Source organism: Onychostruthus taczanowskii, unplaced genomic scaffold (assembly GCF_017590055.1).
Source record: "Onychostruthus taczanowskii isolate IOZ18803 unplaced genomic scaffold, ASM1759005v1 scaffold7, whole genome shotgun sequence".
Lineage (NCBI taxonomy): Eukaryota > Metazoa > Chordata > Aves > Passeriformes > Passeridae > Onychostruthus > Onychostruthus taczanowskii.
Window position 1 is genome coordinate 4,227,226 of NW_024504786.1, and position 27,861 is coordinate 4,255,086.

At 45.9% G+C, this 27,861-nt stretch overlaps 1 protein-coding gene across 2 annotated transcripts in view; it reads left to right on the top strand.

The window, feature by feature from the left end:
• Positions 1-27,861, top strand: part of LRP8 (LDL receptor related protein 8) — a 169,637-nt gene that overhangs the window by 138,812 nt on the left and 2,964 nt on the right. The window contains exons 5-16 of one of the 2 annotated variants that reach the window (XM_041421447.1): positions 8,268-8,630; positions 14,823-14,945; positions 15,287-15,409; positions 18,224-18,343; positions 18,473-18,598; positions 19,286-19,457; positions 21,801-22,028; positions 22,540-22,658; positions 24,082-24,221; positions 25,394-25,535; positions 25,984-26,136; positions 26,924-27,154. In XM_041421447.1, coding sequence (XP_041277381.1) covers positions 8,268-8,630; positions 14,823-14,945; positions 15,287-15,409; positions 18,224-18,343; positions 18,473-18,598; positions 19,286-19,457; positions 21,801-22,028; positions 22,540-22,658; positions 24,082-24,221; positions 25,394-25,535; positions 25,984-26,136; positions 26,924-27,154 — 2,040 coding nt within the window. The remainder of the gene's footprint in view (positions 1-8,267; positions 8,631-14,822; positions 14,946-15,286; positions 15,410-18,223; positions 18,344-18,472; positions 18,599-19,285; positions 19,458-21,800; positions 22,029-22,539; positions 22,659-24,081; positions 24,222-25,393; positions 25,536-25,983; positions 26,137-26,923; positions 27,155-27,861) is intronic. The other variant, XM_041421448.1, reaches the window with a different exon arrangement.

The window sequence follows — 27,861 nt, forward strand, 5'->3', positions numbered from 1 at the left end:
CTGGAAGAGGGCTGTGAAACAGCTGCTTTTATACAAAGATTTGTGGGTAATTAAAACTAAAGCTTAATAGTGCTCGGCTGCAGGATACCTGTGCACACCCACACAAGCTTTGTCCTGGTGCTTTCTGCACTTTAGCTGGAGACATTGGCTCTGATTCTTCTTTCCAATCTCACATGATACTGGCAGAGGAGCAAGAATTGGCCTGTAATTATGTTTATCTTTTGGATAGTCTGTCTTTCAACAGTTAGAGCTCCTGGAGTTGAAACAGTCAAGGAATTACATCTCTTATTGCCAAATACAATTGTATTTCATGTCCCTGAAGTGCTTTCTTCATAAGAATGCAGCTATAATTTTGAGCCTATTCATCCAAAAAGCAAGAATCTGTTTAGTTTTATTCAGGGAAATCTTGCCAGTGATGATGCTAGGATGGCAGATATGTGGGTAGGAGTTGCATCCTGCAGTGGCCACCAGTACATATGTGTTACACTAATTAACAGTTCTGCTTCCTGAGCATATGATCTGAAGGCTAAATCAAAATCAGTAGCCTGAACTAAGCACAGTCCTACGCAGAAGAGGACCATGTCATGTTTGATGCAAGAGGGGGAAAAAAAAGTTGGTTTATGAGTCATATTAACAGATAAAACTGATCTGAAAGTCATCTTAGTGGCTGAAATATTCTTTTCATAGAGGATGATATAAGGGTTGGATTAACTTTGCTTTTACATTGCAAAGAAATTTGTTCATTAGATAAAATGTAATGAGAAAGGTTTAGTTCACAATAAACACCACTTCATTACCCTTCTTTGTTCCAATAACTTTAAAATAATTGCACATGTTGAGCATGTGAGTCTTCATCTCAGCCCAAATCCAGGAAAGTGCTGCTTTCTATTCCCAAATCATAGAAACTGCAAGGCAAATCCTAGTGCATGGAAATCTCATTGCTGTTAATGTGAACACAGTCAGCACACGACCCTTACAGGTTTAATTGCAGTGAGTGTCACTCAGTGATTAAATTTTCCATTTGAGTAGAAAATCTAATCCTGTTTTTTGAGAAATGATTGTCATTCTTTGCTGGAGCTGTAGGTACATAGGTACATTGCCTACACCACATAATAGCTGTGCCCCCTAATTATCACATAACTGAAAACAGTCAGGGGCTGGTTGTTTCCTGAGCAATCTGTCAGTCTCTCCCCCTCCCAAAATCACCACAGGGGTCTTGTGCTTATGGACTTGGTCGTTATAGGATGTGCTTACATTCATAACCTTGAATGGGGCTATACAAAATTCTGCCAATTGCCTTCTTGCATCCACAGTGCTTCTGTTTTTTACTTCTCTCTTCAGATCAGTTGTCTTGCAAACCATTTTATTTCAAAAGCATCTTTTAATTGTTATTGAACCTACTTTCCAGCTCACTTTGGATCACTGTTCCTAGACAAATGTGAGACATGGTTGGGTAAACTGAGGAGATGAGAAGCAAAGCTCTCAGCCTTGCCTTGTTTTGTGTGTGCTCCACAAGAGTTAATAGTGCATGTTCCAAATGCAGTGATGTTCAGCAGTGAAGCAAACTGCACTAAGCAATATCTCCTCTTACAGACAGTTCCCATCAAGCAAAGTAAATTAGTGCAAGTGGAAATGTTATGGGGCACTGACCTCACTGCTTGCAATGTGAGCTCTGCTTTGTCCCTCACTGCTCAGGTGACTTCAAACCTGTGAGTCAGCAACCTCCAGGACTCCCTGCTTAGTTATGGCAGCAGCTGATAAATGACTTGACTGACTCTGTGGCAATGGCTCAGCTCTCCACTGGTTAAACTGGAACTATCCCTGTGCTTAGGAAGGGTAAGGAGAAAGTGGCAGGCCAGTGACATGGCTGTGGAGCCATGGGCTGGGGTTCCTTGCCTTTCCCCCATTTCCTAAGAATAAACCCAATTGTGCTGTCATTTGCCAATGTGATTGGAGTGTAGCTTTTAGGATTCTGATGAAGTCTCTCCTGAGCTGGGCATAAAGAAAACAGTGGGGAAAAGAGGCACGTCGTGTCTGTGTCAGCAGATGAGCAGGGAGTGGGAATCTGCCCAGTGGGTGGAAGGTGACACCCATGGATTGGCTTTTCCTGGCAAAGTGTCTGTGATTTAAACTCCACAATGGCAAAATTAAATCGTGGGTGTGTAGAAAAGGTCGTGCACAGAAATCCTGTGCAGAAAATTCATAACCACAGGGAGTCCTGCTGAATCCAAGAGGTCTGTGTGTGGGCAGTAATGTGGGATTTGTGTGCACTGTCCCAGGATGAAGCCCTGCTCAGGAATGCCTGTTCTGCTTGCTGAACATTCATATATTCCTCAGAAATACAGAATTTTGTGTGATAATATTAGAGCAGATGTTAGTTTAATGGCTGTTATCAGATGTTTCTGAGGGATTTGCCAAATTGGTATAATATGTAAAATTGCCATTTTAATAAGCAAGTCATGTCTAAGGGAATAGGAGTGAGCTTGTCCTGTACTGGCTCCAATTTTCAAAGTCAGGAAAGAAATTCACTAGACCCTTCACAGCACATTTGCTTTCCAGTTAAATTTTGGCTAGTACTGAACATCTCCAATCTGATTCAGCTGATTATATTCCAGTCAGAATATAAAAGAGTAATAATAATGTCTTTATCCTCATGAGACCCCTGTGGGGTGTCTTGGATGGTCACAAAAGCAGGACAGTATTAACCTTTGGTATTCTGACCATCCATTTTTGTCTTTCAAGCTGCTTTATTTTACCCTTAAACCCTCTACACTGGATTCACTTGTTCTTATTTTGAGGTCATTTTCAGTCATTTAGCCAGAAGAACATCTGATAAACTTCCTAACCCTTTCCTGGTTTGAAGGAAAATTGAGGAGACCGCAGGTAGGAGTTGCAATCTTATTGCACATATGTAAAATTAAAGACAGTGTGCAGAGTGTGCATACCTTGGTACATAAACTGCTTCTCTCTGTAAATTTGGGGTCATAATTAATTCTATTTCCAGATAATTAAACCACTTGGAATGAATATATGAATCTCAGGAAATACATTCTAAATCACCAAATACATTTTTGAACCAACTATTATTTGTCAGCAGGGGCTTTGGCATCTGGTTGCTGGGTTATAATTAACTAATACTATGCAAATACTGCTGCAGAGAATGGGAAAATGACTGATTTGTGTTTGAGGGCAGCGCGTGACAAAGGCAGCCAGCACACGCAAATATTAATTTGCAGGAGTGCGTGAGACGGCTCCTTACTCCATTAGTGCCTTGAACAATATCAGGAATTACTATTCCTGCTGCAGCCTCCATCTAGATGGGCTTTTCGGTATCAATCACCATGGCAACAACCACTGGTGGGAGTGAGGCTGCAATTCCGCTGCATTATTCCCTCCATGGGAGGCCTGTCATTTTTTCAGAGCAATGAGCTTCAAGGTCATCTTCATTTACCTCCATCTCCTTTGCTGTCCTTCCTGGAGGGCAGCTTTCCATGGGAAACTTGTCCTTCCAGGCATGAATCTGTGCTTTAAAGACTGGCATTTGACAGAAGATCTGTATGAAATATTCAGGTATTTGGTAAGCAATTGACTGCAGGCAAAATAAATAATTTAGACAGAATTAAACCTGAAAATAAATACTAGTTAAGCAAAACTAACATGCTGACAGTGCTGGTAACTGGGAGTTCCAACATAATCTACCCTGTCTGCACTCTGTGACCTCCTTATCCATGGCCCAGCTCAGAGATTGGTTCCTGGGGGCTGGGGGAGCTGGGCTTGCACTTGGGGCAGAACACCTGGGCAGATGGAGCTCAGGAATTCCACCCCTCAGCCCTGCAGAACTCAAATCCTAAATCTCCGAGCTTTGGAGAGTTTCTCAAGGCCAGCAGCCTTCCCTGCCAGTGTTGAAGCAGCCATGAATAAGCAGCAGATCTCTCCCTCCCTGATGCAAATATTGGTATGCACAAATCATCCTTTGCCTGCTTTAGAAGATCCATTATCAGATTTAAACAAACATAAATTTTCAAACACATTTTTAAAGTTGCTTTGGGGACAGTGTCAGAAAAATACAGTGTAATAATTCATCTTATCTTCTTGTCTTCAGCATCAGTGGATAATTGCTGCTATCCACTTCACCACAAATCTTACCAAATAATTATCATTATTTAAGCCATTCATGTAATTTCAAGTGGAAATGGCTCTTTTGGAGGAGAAATGAATTAAATACCTGAGTCTTACTGAAAAGCTATAAAATCTTTAATTAGAGATTAGCAATGACAGCAGTTATAGTCCAATTGTACATAATTCCCAGCTCCTGGCAATGATGGACACACCATTTATTTCATTTTTTCAATTTTATCTAGATTTGAGGATCCATGCTTGGTAGAGTTGTCCATTGTAGAAATGTTATGTACAAATATATGTATTTTTGAAATGACAATGTTTTAATGAGCACTCTGTATTTTTAGAGAATTCTACATCTTGAGAGCATTCTGCTTTTTCCTAAAAGCACTTAAAAAGCATGTGGCAGAATTTTCTGAATTTTTTGGTGCCATGCCTGAGCTAAGAGTGTCTCTGCTGTACCAGACTTCACTAAAGCCTCTGGTTAAATCCTGGCTCTGGGCAAAAGAGAACGAAGCCAGACCGAAACACTAACTCCACAACTGCAATCTCTCAGATCTTCTGTTATTTTATTATTTTTAACTTCCTCTATCCCAAGGCTGCTTCTGCTCTACTCTCCTCAAGAGATGTGACAAAGAGTGCAGCTGCAGGCTGTGAGGCAAAAACTGTGACAGTTGTGCTCTACAGACTGGCACAAAGCACAGGGCAAAAATTAATGCAGAATACCTCTGGTGTGTTTTGTCTATAGGCAAAATCACCTCTACATAATCATTTATGTGTGATATTTTACTTCCTGAAACTGTGAAGAACCTTTTAACATTACAGTGCTCTACAGTAAACTGCTGTTGTAGTTATGCTTTGAAGACTGTTGGTTAAACACATCTTTACAAACATTTCCAAGATTTCTATTGGGATCGCTCATGTTTGAAGTAGGTTTTGCACCTTAGAGTACAACATTTATTAATTTCTTTTGTGCTAAAGAAAGCAAATTATTATTTGATTCCTTGGTCTTAAGTGAATCAGCCTACAATAAGATAGGCAGCACATTTGGAGGATGCAAACAAATTGCTGGAGTCAAAAAATACCCCAGCGATCATTTAATTACTGCTGGCACATTCTCTGCTGAAATGCTCTGGGGGCAATGAAATCCTGTAGTGACGGGACTGCGAGGTACCCTGACAGATTCATGCAAGGGGATGTGAAGTAAACTGTCCCCGGGGCTTTCCTGCCCCGTGCCCATCTCTCCAGGTGCTGGGTGAGATAATTGTGGTGTTTATTTATCGGGCTCTTGGTGCCAGGCGGTGCCGCAGGACGGGCACAGCTCTGCTCCCCACCCTGCCTGCCAGGGAGGATGAGGGAAGGGTCAGGGCCCTTGGGACACTGTCTGCCCTGCCATGGCAGCAGCAGGGCATGGGGAAGGGTGGATGGAGCTCTGCTGGGGGCAGGTGTGACCCAGAAGGAACTGCTGGATGCCCAGAGGGGAGTTAGCAACAGCCAGCCTGCTGTGCTGGTTCGTGGAGAGAGAGCTTGTAGTCTCTGGTGCTGGCATCACACTGGACTTAATTTTTAAAAAGAAATAAAATAATCATGACCATGCAATTTTCTAGCTAGCAATTCTTAGTCTTCACTGAGAAAGTCCTCATGAGAGGTTACAAAAGCTGAACTGCTTCTACTTTCTGGCTGTGACTATCAGTAATTTTGTATCTGTACTGGGACTTGTAGGTGCAGAGGAGGAGCTTTTATGCAAACTTCCATTGTCTGTATCCCACTCTGTGTTTCTCAGTCGCTAATTTGCCAATGCAGCAGATTTCTGAAGGGAAACCTGTACAAACAGGAGGAGGGGTGGAGGTGGGACCAGGAAAACAACAAGGGGAAAAAGAGGTGTTCATTACAATTGGTGGAAAGGAAATTTATGCACATTTGGAATGTGCAAATCATTACAATCTTGCCCAAACATTAAGGATCAAAGAACTAGGCAAGATTTTGCTCTCTGATCTGTTTCTGAGATTCATCAAAATAATGCCAGAAAAGCAATTTCTTCTTCTCAGACTTTATCTGTTACAGAAACTATTCATAGCCATTGAAATATTCCTGTTTTCCCACAATCATTTCAAAATAGATTGGTAAGATTCTGTTACCTTGAATTTCCACTTTATGGAGGAATATTCCAGATGCAGTTCCGTGTAATGGCTCCTCTGAAGACAGTGTTAAGTTATAGCTGGATACCCATCAGTAGGGCCAATAGATGATTTCTAGTCATGGGGTAAGGATAGAGAAATCTGCTGAATGGAGATATAGAGCAGAATTTGGGTAATATTTAGAGCATTTTAATGGTCTCAAGTTTGCCATGAAAAAGAGGAAGGTTTTTAAATGCTTTTCCACCAGACTGTGCTTGTATTTCAAGTCCTTATGAGAAAGGTTCACCTCCTAGTATTAGTTCCTCCTGTTTGGAGAGGAGAAATTGTGGCTGTTGCAAGGTACAGGTGCCTGTTGAAGGCATCTCAGTATCTAAAATCCTCTACCAAGTGCAGAAGGAGCCGAGCAGCTCCTGTGGTGCCTCGCTCTGTTGCATTCCATGATTGGTGTCAAGTGGGGCAGCTGAGATTCTCTTTAACATTTCTCCCTGCTGGAGAGAGCCTGGGTCCTGGCCAGTGCATGGCAGCATTGCAGCAAGGAAGGCAATCCTCCTTCTCTTCTAATTAGGTGGATTGCTGTGCTCTAACATCTGGAGAACCTGGGGCTAAATGGGACAGAGCACAGGGCAGGAGGGGAGAGGTGTATAGATATGTATAGATATAAACATATATGTGCGTGTGTGTGTATGTTCGTGTTCTGATGTAAAATGAGAGGCTGCTTAGGTTATCAGGCAGAGCCCAGTGAGTTTGCCAGACAGAATGCAATTAGGCATCTGTGCAAGTGAACAGGTTCTTAAATGCTGGATAAATACAGCTTTATTCCCAGGCATAAATCAGACATAATATTGCAGTAGAATCCCACTGGGTTCCTGTCACTGGCTGAAATTTGGGATATGACAGGTTTTTTAGAGAGATTATTCTGCTGCTCTCCAGGTGCAATTGCCATTGCAGTGATTGGTACCATCTAAACTGTGTGATCTAGTGTAGGGGCTCTGCAGATATGGCAGTAAGTAGTTCTGCTTCTGAAGGCAAAAAAAATTCCCAAGTACAATGAAAAAAAAAAGCTTATTGTAATTTATATGCATTTATATTTATTGTACTTGTAATTTATCAAAGCCATAACTTCCCTGTAGAGGGCTGAAATTACAGAAGAATTCTTTTGTACATAACTACCTCAAAGTACTTACAGAGAATTTCTTCCATGGTTTTGATTCCCCTGTGCCTTGATGGAATAAAGTGACTTCGAACTGCACTTTGCTGGAGTACCTGAAAGTTTAATTTGAGCAGGCATCTCTGGTTCAGCTGTCCATTAGGCTTGTAGAGGAGAGTGCTCCACTCAGCTTCGATCTGACAAGCGCCTCATTTGTATGTTAATGTTGAGTTGTGATTTCCAGGGAAGGCATTCAGCGTGTTGTAAAGGGCCTTACTGGCAGATTGCAGCTAAATTGATGCTCGACTCACTAAATATTTACCCTACACATCCCACTTAATATGTCCAAAACCAGCCATACTGTGAAATCCTGAAACCTGATTCTGTGCTTATGAAAGTCAGGAAGCTGGTAATGTCAGCGTGGAGCCAAGCAGAGCCCCGGCGCTGCCAGCACAGCCCAGCCTCTCCCTGCAACCTTCCCATTCCCATTCCTGTTCCCATTCCTGTTCCCATTCCCATTCCTGTTCCCATTCCCATTCCGTGCTGCTGCTGCTGCTCCCGCCCGGGGCTCCCCTGCTGCTCCTCAGTGCCAGGACAGCGCTGTCCCGCAGTTCCCACAGCCCTGCTGCCCCTCCTTCTCCAGGGCTGCCCGGTCCCTAGAGGATGCATCCTGAGGCACAGCTGAGGAGCGCTGTGGCCTCACCAGCTCCTTGCCGTGTGGTAACCATTGGGAGAAATGTTTTGGGGTAGGACAGCCCTGGTAATGCCTTTGCCCTCGGACATCCCTAACGTGCTAAAGCTGGGCCACTGGTGAGGGCTGGGTTGGAGACCTCCCAGCTTACCTGTTTGTTTTTATTCCCAAGCCTGTTCGCCCAATGAGTTCCAGTGCAGTAACAAGTCGTGCATCTCCATCATCTTCGTGTGTGACGGCGACAACGACTGCGGGGATGGCAGCGATGAAAGGAAGTGCTCCCCTCTGACCTGCAACCCCAGCGAGTTCCAGTGCAACAACAGCGTGTGCATCCCGGAGCTGTGGGTGTGCGACAACCAGCCCGACTGCGAGGATCAGTCGGACGAGTCCATGGAGAAGTGCGGCTACGACGCCAAGGCGCTCAACACGTGCGCGGCCCACGAGTTCCAGTGCGGGAACGGCGAGTGCATCCACCTCAACTGGAAGTGTGACGGGGACGAGGACTGCAAGGACAAGTCTGATGAGCAGGACTGCCGTGAGTGTCTGCAGGGGCAGGGCCGAGGCTCCCTGGGCTGGGCTGGAAGGGCCAGGAGGCTGCTGGGGGCTGTGTCTGAAGGAAAGGCTTTGATGTCTGAGCAGCAGCTGGGCCAGACAAGGAGCGCTTGTGTCCCACATGACATGGCTGGGTGCCCAGCCCAGCAGGGTCAGGGGTATTCCACACTCCTTCTGTGCTTTTTCCTTCAGAATCCACAGAGGAGGTGTAAGAGCTGTTGGATGGTACCGTGCCTCAGAAGAGTTCTGTTTCACTAGAAAGACAAGGAGTGAAAAGTGGAAAAAATGTTCAAAGCCCTCAGGCTGCATGGTGGGGTCACAGCCTGGAGGTTAGAAGCTGCCATGCTAAAGGGAATATATGATCAGCAGAAAAAATAATTCCTTTTCTGCCTCTGAAGTTGGAGTATACTGAACAAGGCAGTCAAGAGAAGTACCTCTGAATAATCCAGTTTGACATGCATTTTGAGTTTGGCTTGATAAAGGCACAGAGCTAATAAATAATGGATTTCTTTTCCGCTGGCTTCATGCATTTAACAAGCTGGTGTTGGTATGTGTGGTATTTTGAATGTTTCATCCATTTTTAGCCACTAAACTGTTCAAGCTGGTCACTTACCTGAGGAGGGAGAGAGAAGAAAACAAGAGCAAAATGTTTTGCTAGAATATTCATAATGACAAGATTGGAATTAAATATTTACATAGCTGTTTATATTTAGCAGCTCTGACATTGGGCCACCTCTGGGGAAGAAGGCAGCAACCAGCTGCAAACCCAGGGATTTTTGCAAGGTATCTAAGAAAATGTATCACTTTTGCCAGCACCATCCTTTCATACCTGTGACAACACCAAGGCCAGGCTGGTGAGCAGCAGTGTGGGAGAGCCCTTCAAGGAGCTGGGCATCAGACTTCCTTCCAGACAGAGAAGCAGGTGTAAATTCATTCTCTCTTTAACAAGAGAAGGATGTAGTGAATCCTAGACACCACTTGCACTGCAGGAGAGCAGAGGGATGAGCCACAGGTTACCCTGGAGCTGCTGTGCTTTTAAAATTGCCAAGGACTCTTTTAAGAGAGGCAAGAGCTGAACAGAAGCCAAAAACGTTTTGTTAGGAAGAGAGCAGCTCTGGCTGCTGGGTACACGGCTGTCAGCCCCTCCCAAGGAGGGGTGGATTAGGTAGGCTGTCTTTTCCTTCATCTCCAAGAAGGTGCTGAAGTTGCTGACAGAGCTCTTGGGCAGCAGGCACCCAGGCAGTTCTGCCAGGGTCTGAAGGACCACGGGGACTGTGGAGTCAGGAGACAAAGTTGGTTCCTGGCTCTGTTTCAGGAAGGCCATGCAGAAGCACATCTGCTGGAGATGGGCACTGCTGGCTGGGGCAGCCTTGGTGCCTGTTTTCATTCTAAGACCTCCCGTGGGCAGTCCTGTACCTGTGTCCCCTGCAAATCAGGAGGCAGTGGCCAGGGCCATGTTACAAACAAAGGTGAAGAACTGGTGTCTGGTATAGGAGACTCCAGCAGAACTGATCTCTGCCCCACGGGATGCATTCCCTGCAGTGACAGCAGCCTGAGAGGATGGCTGAATTTGGACAGCTCAGGAGAGGAAAGGTGAGCTCCCTTCTATTGCCAAGTGCAGAAAGAGGGGAGCAGCTCACTGATGGTTCTTTCTGATGAAATGCCTCTTAAATTTCAATCCCTGCTCAACTTGAAATGTTTTAAGTCTTTTACAGGCCCCACTTATTTTGACATTCTGCTGGGTGAGAGGAGTGGGACTGTGCCCATGTACCTTCCAGAGGCAGAGGGCCCACTGTTCCCCAGCTTCTCTCCTTGGTGTGACAGGCACCAGCCATGTCCAGCTGAGCTCAAACTGCCCAGCTGTGAGGCCCGAAGGAGCACAGCTCCACCAGCCTCCCTGAGCTGCAGAGCAGCCTCAGCCAGCAGCACTTCCAGAGGCAGCTCCCAGGAACAGCTGGACACCGCTGCAGCACAGCACGGTGCTGACAACCAGTGGAGAAAGGGGGAAATGTGGCAGAAGAGACTTGAGAGAATTCTGACTAGTGGAGATGTAGCACAACGAGGGTCTCTTTCCAGAAAGTCTCAATCCAACAGAATGTGCAGTTTGTCTACCTGGGAGAAACAAGGATGTGAGCTGATCGTGCTGCCTTCAGTCCTGTGCACTGGGAAACAGTGGATTCAAAGCCCCATTGTTTTAGCTACCTCAGTGCTCCTCTGCACACAGTGCCTGGTTCTGGTTGCAGCCAGTGCCACAGCAGTGTGTGAGCCCACAGCTGTCCATGCTGCACGGATGGGATTCTCTGAGGCAGCAGCCAAGAGAGGCCTTGAGCACCGAGTGCTCGTGTAGCTGATGTGTTGGCTGGGTCAGAGCCAAAATTAATGTTGCTTCCCCATCCTAAATGCAGCTGTTGCTGGGGTGCACCTGCCTGCAGTAAGGGACATTTGGGAGCTCTGGAAACTCAGCGTCACTGCTCGTCTGTTGGACTGTAGAGTTTAGGGACCTTTCTGATTATTTTCCTCTGCAGAAATTCTCTGTTTGAGATCAGAGCCATGGGACATGCAGAGAGTTACAGGTGTGTGACACAGCTCTGTCCCCTTAGCAACAAGGATGGCACATGGGCCCCTTGGCTGGACTTGATTAAACTGCAGATCCCACCACTACATCTTGTCTTGCAAATGGGGATCATATGGGGTTTGTGCATATGAACTAATGATTTTAAAAAAAGTCATGAGGCCATCAACCATCATTTGTTATAAACATTTTGGATTGGTAAATGAGTGGAATAGAAATGAAGGGTGACAATTGGTGAACAGGTTTTGGCAACGAGACAGCAATAAATGGGAAGGAATGAGTCATTTCAGGAAGGCTGTGCGAGAACATTGGGTGGCTGGGGTTTTTTCCATAGCATATATATTCAAATATGTATATATGTATATTTATAAAATGAACATTAGGTTAGATTTATTAGTCTCCAAATCTGGAATGGTTATATTTTAAAATGTCCTTTGCAACTTGCATTAAGGCATCCAGGAGGGAGAATAAATAATGCTTACAACTGACAGCAAGAAAACAGACCCCTTGAGACCTGACCTCACACTTTCCTGCCTCTGTCTCTCCATCTATAAAATGGGATTGATGCATTTTGCAAATGTTGGGATTTTCTTTGGGAGGAAGGAAAAGAAGACAGAAACCAGAAGAAACTGAGGCTCAGGTTTGGAGTCTGGAATAGACCTGCTGAATTTGGGCGATGCAGCTTTGTGCCCAGGATTTGTGAATGGGAAGTGTGTCTCTTTGAGGAGGCCTGTTAATTTAGCAGGGCTTTGGTAATTAGTTTTGTATTTGATTTGCTGAGGAGATGGCTGTAAAACTACTGAGATTTCACTGATTTAAGCCTTCCAAATTAGGCTCAGCGATTTTCTGAATATCTTGTGCAAATAAACAGCACAGCTTTTCCCTCTTCTTGAGTTATTGCTTTTCCTTGAGAATGGCCTTAATGGGAACCTGCTGTCAGCTCTGCCAGTGGGGCTGAGATGGGTTAATGCCTCAACTTCAGGATAATAGGGAATTCTCCTGAGAAATGCAGCAAAAATTAGAAATGCCATACATGCATTTTAGTGCCTTTGAAATCAGTAAGAGCTGTTACTGTATCTGCCTTTTCTACTGTCTGTTAAGAGAATCAGGGGCTGCTCCTCAAAGGTCTGAACTTCTACAGCTCTGGTGGAGTGAGAACTGAGCCAGGAAACCCAGCCTGGTCTCCAAACTTCTGTCTCTTCTTGAAGCAAAGTTTTGTGCAGTGCAGTACAGCCCCACATCTGTGTTTTGCAGTCTCTGTAGCAACTGAGCTAAGAATTGTGCTGTCATTTTTCTCTCAGTCTTTTGGTGCTTGTGCAGCATTGTCTTTGCAATTCCTACAAAATTCTCCTAATTTTAATTAGTTTTAGGATTAGAAACATTTTTGGTTTTAGCATTTAGCTATAACTGCTTTTTAGAAGAGCTTTGAAGATTACAGTTTAAGACAATTATAGGTTTTATAGCAGCCATCTTCCAAATCTGTAGCTGTTGTCACACAGATTTACTTGATAAACTGGAGACCTGTTTCTGCTCCAGAAAAGACAAAACCCCATTCCTTTAATTACATGTTACACTTTGTGAGGGTTAATATTTACAGTCAGAAATGGAGGATCATCCTATCCTACCTCCACACACAGAAGTTGCTACAGAAAAGGTGAAGCAAACTGGTTTTCAAGTTAGGGGTGAAGACAATAAATAATTGTGGCAAAGGAATTTTCAGTGAGACAACTGAAAAGCCTTGCAGTGGCCAAGGTTTAGCTTGGCAGAAGTCAGGTTTCCTGTTGAGCAGGGTGCTTTCTCCATGGTCAGGGCTTCCCCAGGCAGGAGGCTGAACATGCCAGGAATAGTTTGAGTAGAAGTGGCTCTGCCTCCCTGCAGGAGCTCTTGGTGCCACTTCCAGACCTGTGCTCTGTGACTCTCCCAGACCACAGCTTAGTTTCTTTCCCTCCTTCATTTTTCTGCATTTGGCAGAGCAGCAGATCCCATGTGCTTAGTTTGGAGCTGCTGTCCCAGATGTCCCACTGAGGCTTCCCATTCCTGTGCCTGGGTTTATTAGCTGAAACGTGGCAGCACAGCTGCTCCTATAACTGTGCTTATTACTTGGGATTTTTTTTCTCACTTTGCAGCTTTTATGAATATAGTGCATATGGCTTTCCTCTCCAAGGAGCAGTGCTATTTCCAAACTTTCCTCTTGTGAATACTGTGTATTTCTAATGACAGGATTTCTCCCTTCTCCCTCCAGCCCTGTAGTTGAGGCTTTTCCTGTCTGTGATGCCTTTTGCTCGCTGAAGATGCACTAGAACTAGTCCAGTGAAGCAGCCATGAACCTGGATCCTGCATCCTGTGGGATGCAATCACCAATAATGTGGAGTCTTTGTGCAACTGACACTTTATGGTGTTGATGCTGGCTCACTTCATGTCTGCAGCTCTTCCTGGGTTATCTGAAATTACTCATTTTTATATTAGAACCAGTTTGTCAAATTGTCCAGAGCAGTCTGCAGACAGCTCTCACCTCCCATGTAGTAACACCAGTGCTGGCCTCCCCTCACTGCTCAGAAGCAGTGATTTTCTGTCAGCCCATACCAGGACACAGTCATGTGATGGAAAGGCTGGAATCAGGAACTCTCCAGGGTGTGCTGCCTTAATAGGATTTTAAGAACACATCCGATGGGCCCCTCAGAAAGAAGCTGCAAAACATGTCCAGGAATGAGGAGCCTGTTTTGCCAGGCTGCCTGAACCCTGTGTCAGCACAGGGCTGGTCCCAGCTAGGGAGGTCTCTCATTCATTGTAATTTGGGAAGGGATATATGACTGCTTTTAGCATGGTCTGTGCAGGAGTCTGGTTTATATTTTTCCCCAACTTTGCTGTTTGTCAGATCTGAGTGTTATAATCTGACCTGGACAAATGAATTTCAGGCATGAAAACTGGGCTGATATTGTGGAGGTGTTTAGAGCTGGAAACCCCAAGAAACATCACAGTGCAGTGGAGCTCTTCTGCCTTCCAGTGGGCTGTTGGCTCATGGGCATTTGGTAATCTGATGATTGTGTCTCGTTGCTGCCTTTATCCCTGCTGTGACCACGCTGCTTTGGCAGAGTCACTACAGGTCTCTTTCCTGGGCTTTAGCCCAAACATGTTTTGAAATGTATCTGAAATGTAATTTTTTCTGAAGGAAGGAGAGCTGAGGAGCAGTTGCCTTTGCCTACACAGTGTCACTGTACACTCCCAGCTGGAAAGCAGCCTGGCCTCACACAGACTGCAGCCCCAGAGCTGCCACACTGCTGGGAGTTTTGCTGCCTGCTTGCTTTGTTCTGTGTCACCTGAGAAGCTTCACTGCCGGCACTGGGTTCGTTTTGACTGGGTGTCCTCATATGGGCTTTGATGCTGTTTGCCCAAGGGTTTAGAGGGTGATCTGGGACAGCAGAGGGGCACAGGAGAACAGTGGCAGAGGCAGCTGCTGCCTCTGTTGCTTTGGTGGAAACAGCCAATACTCTGACATTTGCTGACAGAGGATGCAGCCCAGCAGTGTCAGAGGAACGTGGCTAATGGGTACCACACCAATGACTGAGTTCTGTGGGGCTGATGCTTGAATGTGTTGTCTTAAAGCTCTGGTGACCTGCCAGCCAGATGAATTTCAGTGCGGTGATGGGACCTGTATCCATGGAGCAAAGCAGTGTGACAAGGTGCACGACTGTCCTGACGACAGCGATGAGGCCGGCTGTGTCCAAGGTGGGTACAGATGCTCCTCCTACTCCATGGGGTAAATCTGCCTGGGCTGTGTGGCCTCTGGAAAGGGAAGAGGCCTGTGCTGCTCCTCTGGGCCATGCCAAGCTGCTTTCTGTACAGTTTTAAGCCATTCTGGCAGTGGGATCGCTTGGGAGAGATGATTGTTGTGACCAGGCAGACTGCATGGCTTGCAAAGTTCTTTGCATGATGCTCAGGCTCAATGTTCATTTGCTTAATTCCATCCCATTTCTGCTAATGATGCCCTCCTGAGCTTTAGGTCAGCCTGTTTGTTGTCACGAGCCTCATCTAACTTAGTTGCTTTCCTCTCTTGCCCAACATGACAGAGTCAGCATGTGAAAGTCCCAGCAAGTTTCAGTGTAAGAGTGGAGAGTGCATTGACGGAGGCAAAGTGTGCGATTCACATAGAGACTGCAGGGACTGGTCTGACGAGCCTCTGAAAGAATGTGGTACAGTACTTGCCTTCTACGTGTTGCTCCTGTTGTAACTGCTTCCCCTCTTCTCCATCTGGTGCTCACAGCTTTGAGTGTAACCACATGTAGCTGCTAATGCTATTTCTCACTCTGCTCCTCTTTCCTTGCCTTTATTCTCTCATCACCCTTCATATGAATATAATTAGTAGCTTAGTCTGATCATCTGTAAGTTTGAACTGTGCCCTTCTCCACTCAGTTTTTATTCTTGGAGGGATGTATGAACTGAGCATGGGACTAAGAATGAGGAATTCCCCCTCTCCCCAATTACTAGTGTCCTCCACAACACAGACTAGTTTATTTAGCTTCATTGCCTAAATTATCTTTGAATTCTAAGATGATGATAACACCATAAAAATATAGCACTGGGAACATGCTTTGAAGGTGAAAACATGGAGAGTGGCAGCAATCCCTCAGAGAGGACTTCAGCCATTTCTGGGTTGTACATGTTGTTGCTGCTTCCCTCAGCAATGACAGCAGGCTGCTCCCTGCAACGTCCTGCCAGCTCTGGGCTGTGGGAATGCCAGGAGAGTTGGGGATGGTGGAGCCAGGGGAACAGAGCCCAGGCCACAGACCTATGCCCTTCTCCATAGGACAGCCCTCTCTTGCCTTTCCCACCAGACATTGTGGGCACCAGCCCCAATCTGCAGCATTACTCAAACACATTTGTTGTTCTCCCCAGTGCAGAGATGTCTCCAACAGGCATCTCCTTCCATGACATCATGCAGCTCAGTGGCTGCCCCTTAAATAACTCCTGTTCAGGAAGAACTGTCAGTCTCTCCCTGTTTTAGACAAGGAAGAGTGTGTGCATGCCTAGTGAAGATGCTCCTACCTCATGCTTCCAGTGTGCCCTTGCTTTCTTCCACTAATCCACATCTCCCTGTTTCTCTGAGTGGGTGTTGCAGTGTCTGTCTGTGGAGGTCTCCCAACAGAGCTGGCAGCCCTGTTTGTCATAGGAGACTGGGCAGTGGCACAGCTGGGCTGGTGCTCCACCCAGCATCATGGTGCCATGATTGGTGCAGCCCTGGGCTGGCAATGGGGTGTTGTCTGAGTTGGGAAGCAGAGAAGAGCCCCCAGGGGAAGGTGTTTCTCAAAGGGCACAGTGCTGTGACTGCAATGCCCACACACAGGTTATCCCCACAGGAGGCAGAGGTGCAGGACACACTCCCCAGCTCAGTGTGTCTGTCTGGCCATGCTAAACTCTGCAGTGCCCTCTGAGAGTCCCCCTGCAGAAGGCAGGACAACACTTGGCTATTTTAGTCAGGCAGGGAATATACTGCTGAGGTTTGGGTGAAGAGCAGCAGCTGCCCAGGATGCTCCTGCCTGGCTCCTCCTCAGCTCCTCTTGACAAGTGCAGCAAGTGAACCAGCACTTGATTTACAGCCCCTAAATCCATTCCACAGAGCACCTCAGAAACCACAGGAATCACCTGAGTGAGAGTTGCCTTGTTAATCAAAAGAGCCTTTGTAGTATTTTGCAGAGAGCAGTTGTGCATGTTGACCCAATTTGCTGCAGACCTGTGCAAGTGTAGGAGTAGGAGATTTCTGTCCATAAATGTCACTGAACAGTGACAACACACAGTGGCACTGTGGACACCTTTTCGGAGGCTGGTGAACTTGCTCCATTAATTATGTGTTGATATCTCTGTATGTCCCTGCTAGGAAGGTGAAAGCATCCCAGAGCTGAGATGGATTCCTTCTGGCATGGTATTTTCCCTGTCTTACTGACTTAATTGGGTTGTGGTTGTTTCCATTTTCTTCCAAGAGCAATGGTTTAATGGCTTTGCTGTGCTGCTCTCCTGCAGTGTGCAAGGAAGAAAGAAGTAAAAGTTAAATGAAAAATTTGCCTTTAAATGGCATTATAGACTGGAGCAAATCTGTTTTCCTTGTTCTGGTGAGTCCACTGTCCCTGAAATCCCACAACTCCTGTTCAGCAGTCTTCTTTAAGGAGAGAACTTTCTCTTCACCTTTTGTAGGTCAATTACAACAAGAAGAAATGTTTTCTCTGACAGGAAACCAGCTTTTCCCAATCTCTCATTCAGTTCTACTTTCAAGAATCCATTTAATCTGTTTTTCATTTCAGCACTTGAGAGCAGGATCGGAGAGGTGGATTAGAAAAGGCCCCAGGAGAGGATGGGGGCTGTTGCTTTGTAAATTGCACACTGGGACTGCTGGGGGTGCCAGCAAAGACTGTTGTGGGGGACGTGTTTGTGGGAGGACTGTATCTCAGTGCTAATGGAGTATCTCTGACAGACTGCACTTCGGTGTTTTCTGGAATATTTCACATAGATCATTCCTTGGAGCTAGATGGGAAAATAGTAGAGTATTTCAAAATAGCTGGCCCCTGGGAGATGATAGTCCCCCAGCATGAATTATTAAAGCTCAGAGAGACTGTTCAGAAAAGTCAACATGCACCAGCGCATGGGGAAGGAGGAGTATGCTGGTGAGAGCCCTTAGGTCCCTTGGAAGTTTCTCACATGTGGCAGAACAGCTCAAAGCAGCGGCTCTCTGAAGGGATGAGATGCAGAGACTCACATTCGCTGTATCCCCAGGGCTCCCCATTCATTCAGCCACCAGCTTTGAGTCCAAATGATCCCCCAGTGTTGGTTTGGAATAATAAAGAGTAAGATAGTGATACAGTGGAGGCTTCCTGTCTCTGAAGGCACCCGTGCTCTATAGGGCCAGTACCAAAACTGACAGAAATGGGAAAATTTCTGAGGAAATCTCTTAATCTTATTCGATCTCACAACTAAAAGCCCCCATTTGTCATAGGTGATCTGTGTATCCCCTGCAGGTGTTAATGAATGCTCGATGAACAACGGTGGCTGCTCGCACATATGCAAAGATTTGAAGATCGGTTACGAGTGCGAATGCCCGCCTGGATACAAGCTTCTGGATAAAAAAACGTGTGGAGGTAATTGACATGCAAACAGCAGTCCCTTGTGTTTCACCATAGAGAGACGTGATTATATTCACTTGAGCATTGCTCCATCACAGATGGTTTGATTTCAAGTTATTGATGGGTTTCAAACACTCCTTTCAGACATAGATGAATGTGAGAATCCAGACGCTTGTAGCCAGATCTGCATTAATTACAAGGGAGACTACAAATGTGAGTGCTACGAAGGATACGAGATGGACACCCTGTCCAAGAACTGCAAAGCTGTAGGTAAGACAACGCCACAGGCACGAAAACTCTGCTTGCTCAACAGCACAGCTCCAATAGGAAAACACGCTCACAGGGCTGAGGCAGGGGAACGGAAACAAAAGGAAACAGGCAAATCAAGCAAAGAAATTTCACTGTGAGCAGCACAGAGCTGCTGCAGCAACAGCAGATGCGTCCCTAGGCAAGAACTACTGATCATGCAGATCAGAATATTTTAACAGTGTACAGAGCAAGATTGCAGTCACTACTTGGCTGTTTGAAGCTGAAACTAGAAAAGAAAGTCTCTTGACAGGTGTTATTGAAAACAGTGCAGCAAAAACATTTTGTGGTAGTAGTATTGAAAGAAAGAAAACATCCCGATTAAAACAGGGTAGCTGAGCCAGCCCTCCACCCTCCCAGCTGTAAGTCACCAAAATCTGGCCCAGGATTTTGTGCTGAAATGAACTGAAGATGAGGCCATTCCCCAGAGGCTGTCCAAGTGCCAGTGTGTGTCCAGGGACCACAGGGGTGCCTGCGTTTGATAGCCCTGCCTCTGGAGCAAGTTTCCACTTGCTTCCAGTGTGGTGTAAAGCTTCAGTACAAACACAGCCATCAATGACTGATAATTCCATTGTTGTTTGACAAATGAAAGCTGAATCCAGCCCTTGGGACAGCTGCTGAAGTGACAAATGTGCTGATTTTCTGTGGTAGGCAAGAGCCCGTACCTGATCTTCACCAATCGCCACGAGGTCCGTAAAATAGACCTGGTGAAAAGGGACTATTCCCGTATCATTCCCATGCTGAAGAACGTGGTGGCGCTGGATGTGGAGGTGTCAACAAACAGAATATATTGGTGTGACTTGTTCTACCGAAAAATCTACAGGTAAGGGGCAAGGGAGGATGTGTGTGTTGGTCCCTTGCCAAAGCTGCATTCCATCTGTATCCCCCAAAGCAGTCCAGAGAACAGTGCAGGTACAGGGCACCTGAGGGCTTTTCTACCCTGACAGGATAACCTGTTGTGGCCCAGACTTGGTAATCTTTTTTTGGGAATTGGTAAAGATATCAGAGGTTTGTGCGGTTATCTCTTTGATAATACAGGGTGACTTTTCATCAATGCCAGATCCTGCTGCACCTAAGCAGTTAAATGTAGGCTCTTGTTTCCTGAGCCATGGATACTGCAAAGCAGGGCTCAGGCTGCTGCTGCGCTGTGAGTGTTTATGGGAGGCCACAAAGGACCTGGCATCTGGAAGCACAAAGCAGGCAAATGGTGGGAGCAAGGAGGCAGCCACACAGACACAAGCTGCTGCCCACTGTAGTCTCTGATAGACTGGATTTAAATTCACAGCACCTGACCACAGTACACATTCTATAACTCGCATTCTCACTCCTCCTTCAGCTGTTTTTGTGGCATCCATCACAGTTATTATGTGCCAGGGCTTGTGAGTGTGCTTAGCCAAAAAAGCATTTAATTTATGTGCTGAAAATCCCTCGTGTATATTCTGATTTGCACAGCTATTGCAGCTTCTGCAGTGGTTTGCTCTGGATTTCAGCTAATGGTCAAGCACAGGCTGACTGGTGTCAGCACATGGGAGCCAGGCCAGGCTCTGGTAGCTCCCGTGCCCTGCAGGGATGTCTGCCCCAGCTGTGCTGGGTATTGACCACCAGTAGCTGGGCAGGTACCCTGAGGGGGCTGTGGGGCTCTGAAAGTGGGAGGATGGTTCAGAAAAGAGCTGTCAGCACTCACTGAGTCTGGGTAAGGGCTGAGTTCATACACAGAGAATTATCCAAGACACTGCTCCTGCAGCTCTCCTACAGCAAATATGCTGGAGTCCCTGGGAACAAGCAGTCTGTGGCTGAGAGGCTATTGCAAGGTGAAAACTGTGGCACAGGAGGTAATCACTGGCAAGAGATCCTGTCCTTCATAATGGTCACCTCACTTGCTTTTCCAGATCCTGTGCTGTTGAGGTGATGTCTCCTTTGGGGTGTCAGATCTTTTACAATATTTGGTTACTGGGAGAATTGAAAAGTCACCTGTACTTGAGCCCTTCCTTCCATTGTGGAAGCTGCAGGGGCCTCTTTGCTTTCGCTCCTGTGCAGGCATAGGTGGGAAGCAGGGAACACAACTGTTCCACTGGCAAGGGGTTGCCTGGCCTGGAGCTGTGCACTGAGAGCACGGGGTGCTCATCACACTGGAATACTGGGATACTGGGAGCTCTGTCAGATGCCCATAGAGCCCTGAGGTACCATTCCTGTGGTGCTGGCTCAGGAACAAACCAAAACCATTCTTGTAGGGAAGATGCAGCAGTGTGCTGGTCATCCAGGCTGACTCTGCCTGGCCATTCCAGCCCTGAGTGCAGACTGTAAAACTGTCAGGAATTCCTGGGTTTAGATGTTTCAGTTCCAACTCTAATGTGATATTGGAGAACTCAAGTCCCATACAATTCACCTTCTCATTCCATGAGCAAAGGCAGGATGGGCAGTGAAGAGGAAGTATCTTACGATATCAAATATTTGGGGTGAGGGGCAGAAACTTCCTGCTGCTTTATAACTGTTCTAAGATGTACTGAGTTATTCTTAGAGCCAGACTAAGCTCCTGCAAACACTGATGCAAACTCAGAATAACTAACTGCAGTGCACTCAGCAGAATTGATACTGAGATCAGAATCAGCCTGTGTGGTTGTAGGAGCAACATTCCAGTTATTTATGAAACATCCATGTGGAGTCTGCTGCCTTTCATTATAGTTTTGAAAGATTTTGAGGCTGCCACTAATATTTAGTGAACGTTTGTTTGTATCTAGTGAAATCACTTGCCAAATTAATGCAGCTTCATGAATTCCTTTGATGAGTCATAATGAGCTACACAGCTCCTAATTCTGCGGTACATTTAAGCACATTTATTGCATGCTCAGTTCAACTCTGTTCAGCAGAGCTCTGGAGATTGTATTTTTAATGTCCATAAATCCCATAAATCAGTGCTATTGAAGTTAACATGCCAGAAGTCAAATGTTTTCCTGAATTGTGCACTTACAGTAGGAAGCAGGTAGAATGATGAAATGCACAGCTCCCTACCGTGGAAATGCTGCCATATGGAAATGGGGAAATGAGAGGCTGTAGGGCAAAGCAGAAGGTTGCAGGAGCACCATAAGGGTTCCTGTGTCAGCCACGCTGCCCCTGGGGCCCAGCTCTGGGAGCCGTGTGGGAGCCCTGTCACCTCCTGTCCCTGCAGCGCCTACATCGACAAAGCCAGCGACACGGCCGAGCAGGTGATCCTCATCGACAGCCAGCTCAACTCCCCCGAGGGACTGGCCATCGACTGGGTCCATAAGAACATCTACTGGACAGACTCTGGAAACAAGACCATCTCAGTGGCCACTGCAGATGGAAGCAGGAGGAGGACACTTTTCAACAGTGACCTCAGCGAGCCCAGAGCCATCGCTGTGGATCCCACACAGAGGTAGGTGTGCACACCCCACACCCCCCTTTGCCAAAGAGACATTCCAGTCACAAACCTGGGGGTAGTTCTCATCTCACCAGGACTTGAGATGCCCTTTAAGATACACCCTGCAGTGGGACTGTGGAGATGCTTTAACTAGCCCTTGGCAAGGTCCCTGCTGTTAAAGTCAATTCAGGGCCAGTTCATGTGTTCAATGCGCCTGAGCTGGTCCCGGCACTGTGCTGGGAAATGAAGTCTGTCTGACTGGTGTTTGGGCTATTTGGATGAGTGAATGCCAGGTACCTAACAGGCACAGCAGGAGAGTTTTCAGGGGTTAGTTACTGGGGTGAGATGCTGCATTCTGGCACAAGTTTTGTGGCAGATTATCCAGTGGGAGAACTGCATATCGTTCCACCAGAGGAATTAATTGCTACAGTAAGGAGAGAACCTTTGGCACTTCCTACTGCAATCAGTAGTGCAGCTTTCTTAACTGGAGTCCAGGTTATTGCTTTCTTACCTCTGCCTCTCTCAGGTTCATGTACTGGTCTGACTGGGGAGACAAAGCCAAGATCGAGAAGGCCGGTCTGAACGGCGTGGGGCGGCGGGTGCTGGTCACCGACAACATCGAGTGGCCAAACGGCATCACCCTTGGTAAGTGCCAGGTCAGAGCTGCAGCACCCACTGGGGCTGAGGGAAATCTGCTTTTATTGTTAAGTGGGAAAACAAAATTGTAAATGCTCAAAGGCACCTGCACACAAAAATCCTGAACTGGCCAGTCAGTCACTACTGTTCACAAACATGAGTTCCCTTATCTCAGTAGCACAGACAGGAAGTCTTGCTGTAGTAAGAACTTCATACTGCAGGAGCCTTGAGTTGCTTGTCATTGTGCCTTAAGGCAAAAGGAAATTTTGGGGAAGGATTCAGAGCTGTGACAACCCTTTAGAAGTCTGAAAAGCATTTGAATCCTTGGTGTTAAATGTCCCTGTACCTGGGCCTGTCTCAGGAGCAGTGTCAGGATCCTGCACTGGACTGATGAATGATGCACAGTGTTTCAGGGAGAGGGACAGGGCCTGCAGAGCCCATTCCCTGTCACCATTCCCTGCCCCTCAGCTGCTCAGGGTGAATGGAGCCCATCAGAGGGCTGTGGTGGCTCTCACTGCACACCAAGCAGCAGAGTGGGAAGGAGGTTTCATGGAGCAGGGAACATCCTGCTCTGGAGCTGGAGCTGTGTGTGTTCAACACCATGCAGATGTGAGGTTCTTTGCTTGGCTTTGAAAACGCTGGCTGTGGCAAGGATGGAGGAGGAAATGCTGCTGCCATTTCATACTGCTGAAGTGCTACTGCTGTGAACAAATAATGTTATCATTTAGTAATTAAGAAATTAATTAACTTGTTTAATTATATAACTGGTTTTGTTGGCTCTCATCCACTTGCATTCTGTTCAATGAATCCCATCCAAAATTAGTGAATTTGCTCCAGAAAGAGAAATGCAGTTCTTAGCATTCCAAATAACATTGGATCCTTTCCTCCCACTTTTACCTGCACCTCCCCAAACCTGGCTGGTTGTGGTAGGACTGTGCCCACCAGCAGACTCCTCCAGCCTGCAGCATAAGGGTTTCCTGCCCCTGGACTCATCTTCATGAAAATGTGTGACTCTCACAGCTCCTTCAGAGAGGTGTTTCCTTGGAATCTCAGTTGTTCTCCAGCAAAAGGCCTGAACAACCTTGGGAGGGATGAAGCTTCTCACCCAGGCACTGATGGAGAGAATCTGGGAAGCCCAAACTGCTGCTTCCCTGCTGCTCCTGGTAACAAAAGAACCTCATTGTACAAGGCTGTCAGTCAGGCATTCCCCACACACACACAGCAGAATGTTCCTCCTTTTTAATCTTATTTATAGGGTCTTATTCCAGCATATCTGGGCACCGATTCAAAATCAGAACTAGTGTTAATAAAAAAAAAGAGTCCCAATAATAAAGAGATTAGTCATGCTGCCAGCAGGAAAAACATGCTGGGCAAGAGCAAAAGAGTTGCAAGAACTGTGTGTAATTTTGCTTCATTGTGTTTTACTTTCCAGATTTGCTGAATCAGCGTCTCTACTGGGTAGACTCCAAATTGCATTCACTGTCCTGCATTGATTTCAATGGCAGCAACAGAAAAGTTCTGATCTCCTCTGTGGATGATCTGAGCCATCCTTTTGGCTTGGCAGTGTTTGAGGTAAGAGTGGAAAACGGATGCAGAACAGACTGGAGCCTGCAAGAGGTCTCAGAGCTCTTCTTGATTAAAAGTTCTGCCTTTTGCACAGCACAGAGCTCAGTGAGGGCAGCTGCTACTATAGAAACCGATTAACCTCGTGTGGGTTCAGCAGGGAAATTGGTTTTTAAAGCCTTAATCAAGAGCAAAGTGTTATCTCATGCTTTTACCTAATGCAGCACCAGTGCATTAAATGATATGGGGAACAAAGTCTTCAGCTTTGGCACTCACTGTAGGTAAGTTATAGCAGAGAAAGGTCCACTTGGCTTCTGGCTCAGGAAAACCCTCATCCTTAAATCCCTTATTCCTCCTATGTGAAGTGTGTGATATCTGTGCATCTAACTTTGGGCATAGGTTTCTCCAGGTCATTGTTGCTCTTCAGTGCTATCCCCATCAGCAGCCTTTGGAAGGATCTCTTGGGTTATTTCACCTCTCTTCATCCTTCCTGGTAGGAATGGCTGGGTAGAATAACAGACAACCCTTTTGCTTTTGCTGATCTGCCCCTGTTGTTCAGCAGTGTGGCTTTCCTTACAGAAGTACGCATGGGTTTAGGAGGCAGAAGCACACACAGATGACCAAGCAATTAAACTGTTTGGTGATAATGTGATTTCTGGGTACCTCTTCCACCAGTAGTTCTGTATCTTCAGGCATAGTATGCCATGCAAAAGATAGTCATATAAAAGAGTAGTGGGTGCTCAGCTTCCAGGTGTGCTCTTGGCACTGGCCTCTTCACAGATACCTGTTTAATGCAGGTCTTATCTTGGGAAAGGAGGAAAAAATCAGCAAAGTAACAAATGTTTTTAGTAGACAGTGTGGCCCCTTGCTCATGCTCTACCTCAACATACAAAGAAAAAGCAGTTCAGAAACAACATGGATGACACTTGTCTGTACCTTAACAAATTTCCCTCACCTCAGTCTCAGGGCTACTCAAAATTATACAGCACGTTGTAAACTTGTAGTAGTGCTGGGCTTTTGCACGTTGTCCAAAATAGAAAAAAGCTGCAGACAGAAGTAGCGTGAACAGGATGGTGCCCCAAGGTAGGAGCATGGTGCACTGACTTTGTGGCTGCTGGAGTTTAATCCAACTCGAGTAGGATTTGAGCAGGCCAGGTCAGGAATCTGTGCATTCCCTGCAGGACAGAGTGTTCTGGACTGACCTGGAGAACGAGGCGATCTTCAGTGCAAACAGGCTCAATGGCTTGGACATCTCCATTCTGGCAGAGAATCTCAATAACCCTCATGACATCGTGGTGTTCCATGAATTAAAGCAGCCCAAAGGTGAGAGGTGTCCTCAGGATGTCATGGCCCTGAATCAGGTTTGTTTGAGCTGGCAAATGAAATGCTCCCTGATGGTTCTTGATGAGAGAGAATGCACAGGTAATAATGGGAAATCAATGCCTAATGTTTGAACTTCCTGCATAATTAATTGAGAAGCAGCATTTATTGAAGAATCTGCAATTTGCTAATAGCTGTTTAATTAGCATCTTTGATAACAGTGAGTTACTCTTGTCACTGTGATGCTTCCCATTCATTATGCATTGGGAAGTTTTTATAGTACTTTGTGAGGCTCCACTCTACCGTACAAACTGTGAAGACGCTTAAGCAGCCTGATAAATTGAGGTAGGGAGCGGGAGAAGGTCTTTTCAGGGGATCTGATATTTCTTTGCCAAGGGCAGGAAATAAATTATTAGAAAAATAACTTGTCTTTCCTTCCATCCTTGAACAGCTCCAGATTTCTGTGAGCTCAGCCCCCAGCCAAACGGAGGCTGTGACTACTTGTGTCTTCCTGCACCTCAGATCTCGCCCCATTCCCCCAAGTACACGTGTGCCTGTCCTGACAATATGTGGCTGGGTCCTGACATGAAAAAATGCTACAAAGGTAAACACAATCACATCTCCATTTCACTATCCCAACAAAATCATACTTACAGTGAATATATTTCCTGATGGTGAAAACACAAACACCAACTTCTGCATTCCACTCCCTGCTGCCCTCTGAGCACAGCAGCACCGTGGTGTCCTTTGTTGAAAGCTTGCTTATTTTGGAAAACTTACCCAGAAAAAGATACAGCAGGAAGGAAAAAAAAGGACTAGGGACCAGCACTAGAAGTGTGTATTGTCAATAAACCATAAGAATTGATTACTCATATATTGATATATTGCTTATTTTATATCTATCTATCTATATCTATCTATCTATCTATATATATAGATATGCACACTATGTGTATTTATATCTATTTAGGTATCTATATATCTATTTATAGGTAGATACCAGGTCTGAAGAGGACACAGTTGTTGCTGATAATATCCTGAAGAGACAAGTGGCTTCACTGTAGTTTTTCCTAACATGCAACAAGTTCCTGGTACAAATTGAGAATCTTAGGAGGTTCTCAAAAACGCTCGAGTTTGTGAACTTCTTAGCTACCTTCAATGCAGACTGCTTTTTTTATTAGTATCAGTTAATCAAGCTTGACTTCAGGAAATAATTTCTGTAGCTTTAGGCAGAGCACTGTCAATAGTTTGTCTACCTGGGAAATAGAATTGGAATTTAGTTTCTGCTTCTCTTCATTAAACATAAAATCCTTTCTAGATTTATCTCACCAATTGTGATTTGTTTGGTGTACTTGCTTTAACCAAATTTCATTGTTGCTCTTGGTTTTCAGATCTTCCAACCACTGCAACCCCTGTAGTGGTTCCCACAAGCACAGCGTCCCGTGCTGACGGCACCACGACCATCGCTGCTGTACCTGGCAGTGCCAATGACACCACTGAAGTCGTCCCCAAAGCTGTACCAGAAGCTACAATCACCACCCCAAGTCTTCATTTACCTTCCACCACATCCATCCTGATAGACTCTGAGATGACCACTGGAAACAGCAATTTATCACAGCACTGTAAGAGAATGAGATTCCTTTTCTTCTCCTGTATCACAACTCCTCATGCACTGGTGGGAGACCTGACCGAATGTCTGAATTCCAGAGGGGTCAGGTGCAGGCAGGAGACATCAGCTCCTCTCTCTGCAGGCACCTGGGTTATGATGGCTGCTGTAATTCCAGTCACTTGGCATGTCAAGGAACTTGTATCAGCTTTTGTTCAAGGCACACGAACAACCCTGAGAGTTCACATCAGCCCCTGCCTTGTGCCCAGTACTGGCTCATCCCAGCTTCAGTGCTGCAGACAGTAGAATGGCTGATTCTGCAGGTGTTTCACCTATTTTAATTGTTTATTAATGTGATCCCTCACAAGTTGTGGGTGAAAAATTCCCCCTGTGCATCTTTAGTGCTGCTGGACATGTGGAATCACTACAGCCCAAGACAAGCTGCCTCTGGTTTGTGTGGCCGTGCTTGGCATGTTAATGTGGCCTCATCCTGACACAGGTTTGAAGTTTTGCATTATTTATCAGAAGAGCATCCCAGTGGAGAGCACTAATAGGCTCTCCTCAATGGAATACCAGCCTCAATCTCAGAGCTAACAGGCAATCCCTCCAGGTCCTGCTGCCAAGACAAAGCAGAAAGGCTGAACTGCTATTAAAAAAAAATTCTAGTCCAGAGAGATTTTGCTCTGCAAGACCTCAAACAGACATGCATATTTCAAAACAGTG